This window comes from Gorilla gorilla, chromosome 10, assembly GCF_029281585.2.
Source record: "Gorilla gorilla gorilla isolate KB3781 chromosome 10, NHGRI_mGorGor1-v2.1_pri, whole genome shotgun sequence".
Classification (NCBI taxonomy): domain Eukaryota; kingdom Metazoa; phylum Chordata; class Mammalia; order Primates; family Hominidae; genus Gorilla; species Gorilla gorilla.
This window is the reverse complement of record NC_073234.2, coordinates 109120220-109133851: the sequence shown is the minus strand read 5'-3', so window position 1 is coordinate 109133851 and position 13632 is coordinate 109120220. Positions and strand designations below refer to the sequence as shown.

At 37.5% G+C, this 13632-nt stretch overlaps 1 protein-coding gene across 6 annotated transcripts in view; it reads right to left on the bottom strand.

Moving 5' to 3' along the window:
- Positions 1-13632, bottom strand: part of CRADD (CASP2 and RIPK1 domain containing adaptor with death domain) — a 367800-nt gene that overhangs the window by 318730 nt on the left and 35438 nt on the right. Inside the window, exon 3 of one of the 6 annotated variants that reach the window (XM_063694215.1) lies at positions 10891-11135. The exons of the other annotated variants lie outside the window; for them this stretch is intronic. Coding sequence (XP_063550285.1) covers positions 11086-11135 — 50 coding nt within the window. The 3' untranslated portion in view covers positions 10891-11085. Of the gene's footprint in view, positions 1-10890; positions 11136-13632 lie in introns of those variants that run through there. 6 annotated transcript variants of the gene reach the window in all.

The window sequence follows — 13632 nt, the reverse complement described above, 5'->3', positions numbered from 1 at the left end:
CTCAAATAAACAGACCTAACAAAGTTGAGGGAGTCATTAAAAAACTAAACTATTGGCCAGGTGCTGGGGCTTATGCCTATAATCCCAGCACTTTGGGAAGCCAAGGCAGGCGGATCACCTGAGGTCAGGAGTTCGAGGCCAGCCTGGCCCATATGGTGAAACTCCATCTCTAATCAAAATACAAAAATTAGCTGGGCATGGTGGTGGGTGCCTGTAATCCCAGCTACTTGGCAGGCTGAGACAGGAGAATCGCTTGAACCCGGGAGGCGGAGGTTGCAGAAAGTCAAGATTGCACCATTGCACTCAGCCAGGGTGACAAAAGTGAAACTCCATCTCAAAAAAAAAAAAAAAAAAAAAAAAAAAAACTAAACTATTTACTCTTCACCAGTTCATGAACATTAATTAACCACAGAAACAATTAGAGCCACAGACTTTGCAAGCATTCAGGTTAATTCAGTAGAAGAATAATAGGTCTTGAAGTCAGCCCTGGGTTTGAATACAGCCCCACGATGTACTAGCTTTGAGACCTTGGAAAAGTTCATGTGTCTGAGCTTCCTTATCTGCAAAATGGGGAAAATACCTACATTACAGGCAGGGGGCTTTGAGGATTAAGAGAGAAAGGTATATATAAACCCCAACAATGAATGGGACAAAGAGGCACTCTATACCCACCTACTTTCCTATTCAAATTCTCTACATGCTAAATGGTAAAATAAATCTCCCCAGCTTCTCAACCTACAATAGACCCTTACTGTTTAATATAGCAAATGCTTTCCATTAACAGTGCACCAAATTTTGCATTACAATACTCCACAAGTCAAATTCTCTGCTTCAGCAAAATCTGAATCTCTTATATATTCCCAGCTTTTTATTTTCATGCTCTTACAAATATCATCACACACCACCACCAGCAGCATTTCCCAAAGTAGTTCACAAAGGAATTGCGGTAAGAGGAGTAGGGCAGGATTGGGTGGAATGAGGGCCTTTCAAGTCAATAAAGACAGTAATGGCATTTGGTTCAATTTCTACTTTTTAAAAACATTTTTTTCTTCAAAACAGGACAGTGTGAGAACATGCAAAGATAATTAACAGGGGGATGAACATAAAAAATAATAAGTCTGGGCCGGGCGTGGTGGCTCACGCCTGTAATCCCAGTACTTTGGGAAGCCAAGGCAGGCGAATCACGAGGTCAGGAGATTGAGACCATCCTGGCTAACACGATGAAACCCCGCCTCTACTAAAAATACAAAAAATTAGCCGAGCGTGGTGGCGGGTGCCTGAAGTCCCTGCTACTTGCGAGGCTGAGGCAGGAGAATGGCGTGAACCCGGGAGGCGGAGCTTGCAGTGAGCCGAGATCGCGCCACTGCACTCCAGCCTAGGCAACAGAGCGAGACTCCATCTCAAAATAATAATAATAATGATAATAATAATAATAATCTGTTCTTTACAGATATATGTCACATTCTTCTGCTCAAAATTCCTTTGTAGCAAAATAAAACATCTAAAACTATGCTAAAAAATACAAAACAGTAACAATTATATCCAATGTGCCTTATCATTTATTGGGAATACAAATTATCTACATTATGTTTTTGCATAACAGAATTTTCAAACAGCATCCTGAAAGAGAAGTATTAACTACCTGACTTTTTTCAAAGGCAAAAAATGAAAAGTCAAGAGGCTTCTGGTTTCCAGCTCTGTATTTAAGGAGCTGAAAAGTCGCCACTCCATCCTAACAAGTAAAAAGGCTGAACAAACTGAAAAATCAACAAGTCTTCTTAGTTCTGTAAGAAAAGTGAGATCACAAGGTAAACTGATGCCTCTGAAATTGAAGCAACAGACAGACAGATACAGAGAATCACAACATACTGGAGCAGAAATTTTTTTTTTTTTTTTGAGACAGGGTCTGGCTCTGTCACCCAGGCTGGAGTGCAGTGGCACGATCAGGGCTCTCTGCAGCCTTGACCTCCTAGGTTCAAGGGATCCTCTCGCCTCAGCCTCCCAAGTAGCTGGGACTACAGGCATGCACCACACACCCAGCTAGTTTTTGTATTTTTAGGAGAGACCGGGTTTCTCTGTTATCCAGGCTGGCCTCGAACTCCTGGGCTCAAATAATCTACCCACCTTGGCCTCCCAAAGTAAGTGCTGGGATTACAAGTGTGAGCCACTGCACCCGGCCTGGAACAGAAACTTCCCCAAGAAAAATCCCTTTCCAGCAGGAGGAGAAGGAAAAGGAACCATTTTGAAATATGCCAGAGCACTGGGGTCTTCCTAACAAGGCCTGTCCTCAGGAGAAGCTATCTAACCAGAGCCTCATCTGACAGTGGATTTTCCCACAGCCTAACGGGCCTGGAGGCAAGAGAAATTCTCAGCTCTAGCCCACTCAAGCCTTCCATGTGATGAACAGAAATATATAATTCCAGCCGAGTCTAGCGACCCTGTCCCACCTAAGAGGAAATAAAACCTGAGAAACACTGTGAAGTTCACAGTCCAGAGGCACAGGCTTACTCAAAGACTGAGACCTACTCACAGGACAAGAGAACACTTCTGTATTCACCAGGCAGTTTCATCATTCCCACTGCCCAGCAAAGCCGATGCACTGAGAACAGCAGGTTTTTGCAATAGAGAAAGAGTTTAATAAACCCAGAGGCAGCTAAGCAAGAGGACAGGAGCTTATTATTACTCAAATATGCCTTTCCAAAAATCCAGAGGCTATGGTTCTTCAAGGATAATTTGGAGGCAGCAGGGTTGGGAATAGGGAATGCTGATTGGTTGGGTTGAAATCATAGGGAGTCGAAGTTTGTCTTCTTGTACTGAGTCAGTTCCTGGGTGGGGGCCAAAAGACCAGATAAGCCAGTTTACCAGTCTGGGTGGCACCAGCTGGTTGGTTCATCAGAATGCAGGGTCAGAAAAATACCTCAAACACCAATCTTAGGTTTTACAATAGTGATGTTATCTATAGGAGCAATTGGGAAGTTTAGGAATCTTGTGGCCTCTGGCTACATGACTCCTGAGCCAGAATTTCTAATCTTGTGGCTAACGTTTCAGTTTTACAAAGATGGTCTAATCCCTAAGCAAAGAGGGGGTTTGTCTCAGGAAGGGGCTGTTATCATCTTTGCTTCAAAATTAAACTATAAAGTAAATTCCTCCTATATTTTGTTTGGCCTATGCCCAGGAATAAATAGGAACAGCTTGGAGGTGAGAAGCAACATGGAGTCAGTTAGGTTAGATTTCTTTCACTGCCATAATTTTCCTATGTCAGATTTTTCTCATGGTCATAATTTTTGCAAAGATGGTTTCACTTCCTCTCCTCCCACACTTCTATCACTACATTACTAAAGGCCTACTTAAGAGTGATCCCTTTACCCCATATTCATGCCCAGCTATCAAGAAAAAATTACAAGGCATACTAAAAGGCAAAACAACACAGTTTGAAGAGACAGACCAAGCATCAGAAACAGACATGACAAGGATGTTGGAATTATCAGATAGGGAATTTAAAACAACTATGGTTAATTTGTTAAGGGCTCTAATAGATAGTCAGCATGCAAGGACACATAGGCAATGTAACCAAAGAAATAGAAATCTTAAGAAAAAAAAATGTTAAGGATCAAAAACACTGTAACAGAAATGAAGAACGTCTTTGGTAGGCTTATTAGTAGACTGGACATAGCTAAGGAGAGAATATCTGATCTTAAGAATGTATCAATAGAAACCTCCAAAACTGATAAGCAAAGAGAAGAAAGACTGAAAAACAGAATATCCAAGAACTGTGGGACAAGTATACAAGGTTTAACATATGTATAGTGGAAATACTAGATGGAGAAAAAGAAAGAAACAGAAAAAATATACGAAACAATATAGGCTGAGAATTGCCCCCAAATTAATGCCAGACACCAAACCACAGATCCAGGAAGCTTAGAGAATACCAAGCAGCATAAATGCCAACAAAAACTATACCTAGGCTATCATTTTCAAACTACAAAAAGTAAAAGATAAAGAAAAATTCCAGAAAGAAATCAGAGAAAAAAAGTAAATTGGCTATAGAGAAGCAAAGATAAAAATTATATCTGCCTTCTCAGAAATCACATAATCAAGAACAAAGTGGAGTGAACTATTTAGTGTGGAGAGGAAAAGAAAAAACCCACCAACTTAGAATTCTTGTACCTTGTGAAACTATCCTTCAAAACTGATGGAGAAATAACGACTTTCTCAGACTAACAAAAATTGACAGAGTTTGTTGGCAGTAGACCTGCCTTATAAGAAATGTTAAAAGAAGTTCTTTTGAGAGAAGGAAAATAATGTTAGGTCAGAAATAAGATCTACATAAAGAAAAAAAGAGCATCAAGAAGGAGTAAGTGGAGGTAAAATAAAAATGTTAATTTTTTTAATTGATCTAACAGTCAAAGTTTGTTCAAAATAATAATGGCAACAATGTATTTGGTTATGTATGCTTATGTGTACAGTAGTCCCTTATTATCCATGGGAGATTGGCTTCAGGGCCCCACCCCCAGTGGATACCAAAATCCATGAATGCTCAAGTCCCTTATATAAAATGATGCATTATTTGCTTTTAATCTACATACATCATCTTATGTACTTTAAATCATCTCTAGATTACTTATAATACCTAATACTATGCAAATAGTTGTTATACTGTATTGTTTAGAAAATAATGACAAGAGAAAAACATCTGTACGTGTGCAGTACAGATGCAACTATCCATTCTTTTTCAAATATTCTGATCCACAGTTGGTTGACTCCATGGAGGCAAAGCCCACATATATGGAGGGCTGTGTGTGTATATATATATATATATGTGTGTGTTTGTGTATGTGCATACACATATAGTTATATACGCTAATGTATAAGTGAAATGAATGACAGCATAAGACAGGAGGGAGAAATTAGGAATATTTCATTATTATAATGAAATACACTGCCCATGTATTAGTACAGAGTTATTTGAAATTGGTCTTGTATGAGTTCTAAATATATACAGCAAACTTCTAGGGAAACCACTTTAAAAAAGTTTAAAAAAACAAAAAAAGGAGCATGGTGGCTCACATCTGTTAATCCCAGCACTTTGGGAGGCCAAGACGGGAAGACTGTTTGAGCCCATGAGTTTGAGACCCGCCTGGGCAACACAGTTGAGACTTCATTTCTACAAATAATTTTTAAAAAGAAGTATACTTTATATGTTACAAAAGAGAAAATGGAATAATGTAAAATGATTTAATACTAAATAATAAACCATAAAAGGCAAAAAAGTGTGGAAGATAAAAATAGAAACAAAAAACAAGGGCAACAAATAGAACACAATAACAAATATGGTAGGTATCCAACTATATACCCAACTAACAATCACCTCAAATGCCAGTGGTCTAAACACACTAAGTGAAAAACAGGAATTGTCAAGGTAGATCAAAAAACAAAACCCAATCATATGTGGTCTACAAAAAGTCCACTTTAAATATAAAGACATATGTAGATTTAAATGGTTGGAGAAAGCTATACCACACTAACAATAATCAAAAGAAAGTGGGAGTAGCTACAGTAATTTCAGACATAGCAAACTACAGAGCAAGAAAGGTTATCAGAGATAGAGAGAGGCATTACAAAATGATAAAGGGGTCAATATTCCAAGAATACGTAACAATCATTAGTGTGTATGTGCCTAACAACAGAGCATTAAAATACATGAGGTAAAACTGATAGAACTGTAAGAAAAAAGAGGTGAATCCACTATTATATTTGGAGGCTTAGCATCCCTCAGAAATAGGCATATCTAGCAGGCAAAAAATCAGGAAGGACATAAACTCAACATCAATCAATTGTATGTAAATGACGTCTATAGACTATTCCATCAAACAACAGCAGATTACACATTTTTCTCAAGCTCATATGGACTATTCACCATGATAGACCACATTTTAGGCCATAAAACACACTCTAATAAATTTAAAAACATAGAAACCATATAAAATCTGCTGTCAGATCACAATGGACTTAAATAAAAAATTAATAATAAAAACATAGCTGGAAAATTCCAAAGTACTTGGAGATAAAACAGTACACTTCTAAGTAACATAGGGGTAAGAGAATTCTCAAGATAATTAAAAAAAATATTTTGAACTAAATAAAAATGGAAACAACTTATCAAAATTTGTAGTTTCTAGCTAAAGCAAAGGGAAATGCATAGGATTTGGATGCAAAAATTATGAAAGAAGAAAGACCTAAGATCAACAACCCAAGTTTTCCCCTTTAGAAACTAGAAAAAGAAAAGCAAATTAAATCCAAAGTAAGCAAAAGCAAAAAAAATTATAAAAATTAGAGCAGAAATTAACGAAAGAGAACACAAGAAATCAATGGAAAAAATCAATAAAGCAATGTTTGCTCTTTGAAAAGATAGATGAAATCAGTAAGCTTCTAGACAGGCTAAGAAAAAAGGAGACAGAATACAAATTACTAATATCAGAAATGAAAAAGAGAACATCATTACAGATCCCATGAACATTAAAAGGATAAAGAAGTTTTATAAACAACTTTATGCCCACAAATTTGATAACATACCTGAAAAGGAACAATTCATTGAAAAACACAACCTGCCAATACTCACACACAAAAATAAACAATCTAAGTTGGCCTGCATCTATTAAACATTTGAATCAATATTTAATAACCTTTAAAATAGAAAGTACCAAGCCCAGGTGAGTTCACTGATAAATTCTATCAAACATTTAAGGAAGAAATTGTAACAATTCTCTGCAATATCTTTCAGAAGCTAGAAGCAGTGGAAATACTTCCTAACTCATTCTATGAAGTCAGCATCACCCTAATACCAACACCAAAGACATCACAAGAAAAGAAAACTATGGACCAATGTCTCTCTTGAACATAAACGCAAAAATCCTCAAAAAAGTATTAGCAAATCAAATCTAAAAATGTATAAAAAGAATTATACACCATGACCAAGTGGGATTTATCCCAATTATGCAAGGCTGGTTCAACATACAAAATCAATAAATGTAATCTAATCCATCACATCAACAGACTTAATTAGAAAAATCACATGATCATATCATTTGACAAAACTCACCACCTATTCATAATAAAAACTTTCATCAAACTAGGAATAGAAGGGAATCTCCTCAACTTGATAAAAAACATATTTTTAAAAACCCTACAGCTAACATCATACTTAACAGTGAGAAAGTCAGCCAGGCACAGTGACCCACACCTGTAATCCCAGCACTTTGGGAGGCTGAGGCAAGAAGATTGCTAGAGCCTAGGAGTTCAAGACCAGCCTGGGCAACATGACAAAACCCCATCTCTACAAAAAATACAAAAATTAGTCAGGCATGGTGGTGCACATCTGTATTTCAAGCTACTCGGAAGACTGAAGTGGCAGGATTACTTCAGCCCATGAGGTCAAGGCTGCAGTGAGCCATGTTCACACCACTGCACTCCAGCCTGGGTGACAGAGCCAGACTGTGTCTCAAAAAAAAAAAAAAAAAAAAAAAAAAGAGAGAAAATTGAGACTTTCCCACTAAGACCAGGAACCAGGCAAGGATGTCCCTTATTACCACTGCTTTTCAAGATCAAACTGGAAGTCATAACTGGTGCAATAAGACAAGAAAAAGAAACAAAAGGTATGTAGATTAAGAAGGAAGACACAAAACTGTCTTCTTCACAGATGACATGATTGTCTATGTAGAAAATTCCAAAAGAATAAACAAAAAATTCCTGGAACTAATAAGCAATTATAAGAAGATCCAGAATAAAAGTTTAATAGACAAAAGTCAATTACCTCCCCATATACCAGCAATGACCAAGTGAAATTAAAAATTAAAAACACATTACCATTTACATTAGCACCCCCCCAAAGATCAAAATGCTTAGGTATAAATCTAATAAAATATGTACAAGATCTATATGAGGAAAACTACAAAACTGGTGAAAGAAACCAAAGAAGAATTGAATAAACAGATATCCCATGTTCATGGACTCAACACTGTCAAAATGTCAGCTATTCTCAACTTTATAGATTCAATGCAATCCCAATCAAAATCCCAGCACACTATTTTGTGGATACTGGCAAACTGATTCTAAAGTTTATATATAGAGGCAAAAGACCCAGAACAGCCAACTCAATGTTAAAGGACAAAGTTTAAGGACTGCCACTACCTGACTTTACGGCTTAATGTACAGCTACAGTCATCAAGACAGTGTGATATCGGTAGAAGAACAGACAAATAAATGAATGGAATAGAACAGAGAACCCAAAACTAAACTCACATAAACAAAGTTAAGTGATCTTTGACAATGGAGAAAAAGCAATACAATGGGGCAAAGACAGTCCATTCAACAAATGGTGCTGGAACAAGTGAACATCCACGTGCAAAAAAACAAAAAGAATCCAGGCACAGATGTTAGACCCTTCATAAAAGTTAACTCAAAATAGATCACAGGAAGGGCGCGGTGGCTCACACCTGTAATCCTAACACTTTGGGAGCCCAAGGTGAGTGGATCACTTGAGGTCAGGAGTTTGAGACCTGCCTGGCCAACATGGTGAAATCCCATCTCTACTAAAAATACAAAAATTACCCAGATGTGGTGGTGCATGCCTGTAGTCCCAGCTACTTGAGAGGCTGAGGCAGGAGAATTGCTTAAACCCCAGGAGGCGGAGGTTGTAGTAAGCCAAGATCATGCCACTGCACTCCAGCCTAGGCAACAGAGCGAAACTCTAAAAAAATAAAAAATAGATCACAGACCTAAATGTAAAACACAAAACTTTAAAATTCCTGGAAGATAACATAGGAGAAAATCTAGGTTATTATGGGTATGGTGATGACTTTTTAGGTATAACACCAAAGGTAGAAATCCATGAAAGAAATAATTGATAAGCTAGATTTCATTAAAATTAAAAAGTGTGCTCTGTGAAAGGCACTGTCAAGAGAATGAGAAGATGAGTTAGACTAGAAAAAATATTTGCAGAGGACACATATGATAAAGGGCTGTTACCAAAAATAGACAAAGAACTCTTAAAATTCAACAAGAAAAGGAACAACTTGATTTAAAAAATGGCCAAAGACCTGTACAGATATCTCACCAAAGAAGATATACAGATGGCAAGTAAGTATGTGAAAAGATGTTCAACATCATATATCATTAAGGAAACACAAATTAAAACACAATGAGATACCACTATACACCCAATAGATGGTCACAATCCAAAACTCTGACAACACCAAATGCTGGTAAAGTGTGATGCAACAGAAACTCTCATTTATTGCTGGTAGGAACACAAAATGGTATAGCCACTTTGGAAGACAGTTTGGTAATTCTTCACAAAACTAAACATATTCTTAAAATATGATCCAGCAGTCATGCTTCTTGGTATTTACCTAAATGAACTGAAAATGCATGTCCACACAGGAACCTGCACATAGATGTTTATAAGCAGCTTTATTCATAATTGCCAAAACTTGGAGCATTCAAGATATCCTTCAGTAGGTGAATGGATAAATAAACGGTGATATCCAGACAATGGGATATTATTCAGCACTAAAAGGAAACGAGCTATTAAGTCATGAAAAAACATGGGGGGAACTTCAATGCATATTACCAAGTAAAAGAAGCCAATCTGCAAAGGCCACACACTACATGATTCCAACGATATAGTAGTCTAGAAAGGCAAAACTATGGCGATAGTAAAACAATCAGTGGTTTCTAGGGGTTGTGCGGAAGGAGGGATGAACAATCAAGAGCACAGAGAATTTTTAGGGCAGTGAAAATACTCTGTATGATTCCATAAATGTGGATACATGTCGTTATATATTTGTCCCAACCCATAGGATGTACAATATCAAGAATGAACCCTAAGGTAAACTATGGACTTTGGGTAATAATGATGTGTCAATATAAGTTCATCAATGATAACAAATGTCACACCTCTCCTGGGAACTGTAGACAGTGGGAGGAGCTGTGCATCTGCAGGGGAAGGAAGTATATAGCAATTCTTCATACTTTCCACCCAATATTGCTGGGAATCTAAAACTGCTCTAAAAAATAAAGTGTATTAATAAAAAATAAACTTTATAAGACCATCTTCAAAAATTAGCTCATCTAAGTAATTTTTTTCCTTTTTTTTTCCTGAGGTGGAGTCTTGCTCTGTCACACAGGCTAGAGTGCAGTGGCACAATCTCAGCTCACTGCAACCTCCGCCTCCCGGATTCAAGCGATTCTCATGCCTCAGCCTCCCGAGTAGCTTGGATTACAGGCATCTGCCACTACGCCTGGCTAATTTTTGTATTTTTGTATTTCACCATGTTGGCCAAGCTAATCTCGAACTCCTGACCTCAAGTGATCCCCCCGCCTCAGCCTCTCAAAGTGCTGGGATTACAGGCGTGAGCCACTGTGCCCAGCCTAAATAATTTTTTTCTACTTCAGATTACTTCTTTATCATAGACCAAAGAAAATGGGGAAAAAGGATTTAAGAAACTCCTAAGAGGCTAGTAAAAGTCTGTTACAGCCACAGAAATTACAAGTAAAAAGAGTTTGGAAAAATCTGTTTATACCACCAATTCACATATACTTCCATTAAATATAGCTCTAAATATTTGCCATTAATGTTAAAGATGAAAAAAAATTTTTTTAATTTCTATTTATTTATTTTTGTAGATATGGAATCTTGCCATGTTGTCCAGGCTGGTCTGGAACTCCTGGTCTCAAGCAATCCTCCTGCCTCAGCCTCCGAAAAATAGTTTTTTGACAAAACATCCTAACACTAAATTTCACCCAACTAGTTTCTTCCCTCCTCTATGGTAGAGGCCCACTGTCTCAATTCTTTCATATTTCTCATCATAAACAGGTTCCTCTACAATAAATGCCTGTTCAGAACTGCTAATATTTGTATGTGTTTACCAATGTTCTTGTGAAGTATTTTTGTGACAAATAACTACTGTTATGGACATATCATTTGCAGACAATGAAAAATAAAACCAAGATTCTCTTCTTTGCTGATGAAGTCAGGAAGGTGGAAAAGGCAAAGCAAGAACTCTCACTCTTACCCTATGAGTAATTTCAATAGAAATCAAAGGCGTGAACTTCTCGGGTCCTCAATTTTCTCCTCTCTAAAAAGAAAGAATTGTTTAATAAAACTCATCCAAGGCTACAATCATCAATGGCAGCTAAAACCACTTAGTGAAAGAATTTTTTTTTAATAAAAAAAAGGACATTGGATGATGTCTCAACTCCCAAGCACTTGATGTTTGACTTGGGAGTGGTGCCCTCAGTCACACCTTAAACTATCTGCGGCAGACCCTGTTCTTTTTGGCTGACACAAATGCCATTCCCAACCTCCTTCTCCTCCTGTCTTGTCTCAATCGTAGAGTCTAGAAGAGCAAACATTCACTTTGCAGCCTCCCTTGTACCAAGGAGTGGCCATGAGACAATTCTGCCCAATGAATCAGAAGAGGAATTGTGTTGAGGATTTCTGGAAAGACTACTGCTTTTCCCGAGAAAAACTGACAGATGCAGTAGGGGCTGAACAACTTCCGTGCCTCTTCCAGCCTTATGGATGTGCTGTTGGTAGCTGTGACTGCCTTGCTACTACGAGGAAAAGGAAGGCCAAGAGAATAGCAGAGACACTCGCTCTGATGCCTTTGAGCCAATGAATCAATGCCAGAAGCAGCTGACCTCCAGAGTTCTTGTTATAGGATTAAAATAAATCTCTACTTATTTGCCATTGTCACTTTGGTTTGTTTGTTTGTTTACTTGTTGCCAAGCACATTCCTAACTGATACACTGTTCACCAGATTCCCTGGGATTAGACAATCAAACATCTTTCTGTAATCAAGAATGCAAAAGCTCCTCAACTGGAAAATACTCATGTGAAAGTTTAAAGGAAAAGCACAGGGAGTGAAATAAAATGCTTTCTTCTCCTGCCCACAGAATCCATTTATTTCATGTAGCTGTAAAATCAGCCCTTTGCCCAATTTCATCAAGTCACAAATTCTCAGGATTGGAAAGGCATTACTTTTAACCACCTGATCTCCCTCTAAACAACCTCATTAAGCAGCTATTTAGCCTCTTCTTGAATTATGTATAGTGACAAGGAATTCATTATCTCTAGAAGGAGCCTATATTTTCTTTGGACAACTATTTTAGAAGGGTCTATCTTACATTAACTTGCTTTTTCTATGTCTTCGTTCGACCTTTTGAGAAACACAGAACAGAAAGAATCTCTTTTATGAATGAGAGCCATCCAAAGAGCTGAAGGCAGCTGTCATATCACCTCATCTGCACGGTGATATCCACCAGTTCCTTCCACCTTTCCTCCTGAGAGAGATATCAAGTTCTAATGAATGCCAGTCACATATATAATTTTAAATTGTCTAGTAGCCACGTTTTAAAAAGGAAAAGCCAGATGAAATTAATTTTAATATATTTTATGTAACCCAATATATCAAAAATATCATTGCAACAGATATTCAAAATAAATCATGAGATATTTACATTATTTTTTCATACTAAGTCTTTGAAATCTAATGTGTATGATACAGTCAGCCCTCCGTATCCCCAGGTTCTGTATGTGCAGATTCAGCCAACCTTGAATTGAAAATATTTTTTAAATAAACAATAACAATACAACCACTAAAAAAAACTTTAAGAAAACAAACAAACAATATAACAACTATTTACATAGCATTTACATTGTATTAGGTATTATAAATTATCCAGAGATGATTTAAAGTATACAGGAGGCTGTATGTGGATCACATAAAAATACTATGCCATTTTTATATGAGGAACTTGAGCATCTGTGGATTTTGGTATGTGCAGGGGGTCCTGGAACCAATACCCCTCGGACACTGAGGGGTGACTATATTACATGGTAGTCTATAATCAACTTACAGGAGTCACATTTTCACGCTCAATGGCCACACATGGCTACGTGCAACCATATTGAACAGCACAAGTCTGACAGAAGAACATAACACTGTTTTCTGCAGTCACTACAGACAGCATTCAGTTAATAAGATAAACTGGCAAAATATCATGGTACCAAGTTTCTAAACCTGGAGTACCGCACAGACCTCTTTTAAAGTGGTGGGAAGGAGAACTAAATCTCAAGGGCTCCTGAGACTGTGTCCTAGAACTTTCAGAGGTCAATATACCCCAACTGAAAAACTGTTTTTGAAAGTGGCTTTAAAAAAAAACGATCTTCAAAATAAAGACACACACAAAAAAGATTCTATTTTGCTTGAATTTGAGCAGCTCTATGGTCCCAGATTGAAAACACTACTGGAACAGAGAGAACACTGGTCTGAAGTCAGGGAGTCTTTATTCTCAATTCTGCCACCAAGCTCAGTAGTCACCTGAAAAAAAAAATCAATTCATTTCTCCAGGCCTCTTTTCTCTAAGGGTGCTCCACTTTCCCACTAAACAACACTGTCCTAAGCATTCACAAATCATCCTTTTAATAACCCATTCTAGAATTCTGCCCACAAGTAGCATAAAGCTCCTAGTCTACAGTTTTTAAGCCCACATTCCTCACTCTCGAAAATCAGAATGTCATTTACCTGTCTTCATAATTCCAACAATTTCTCACTCTTCAAAATTCCATAA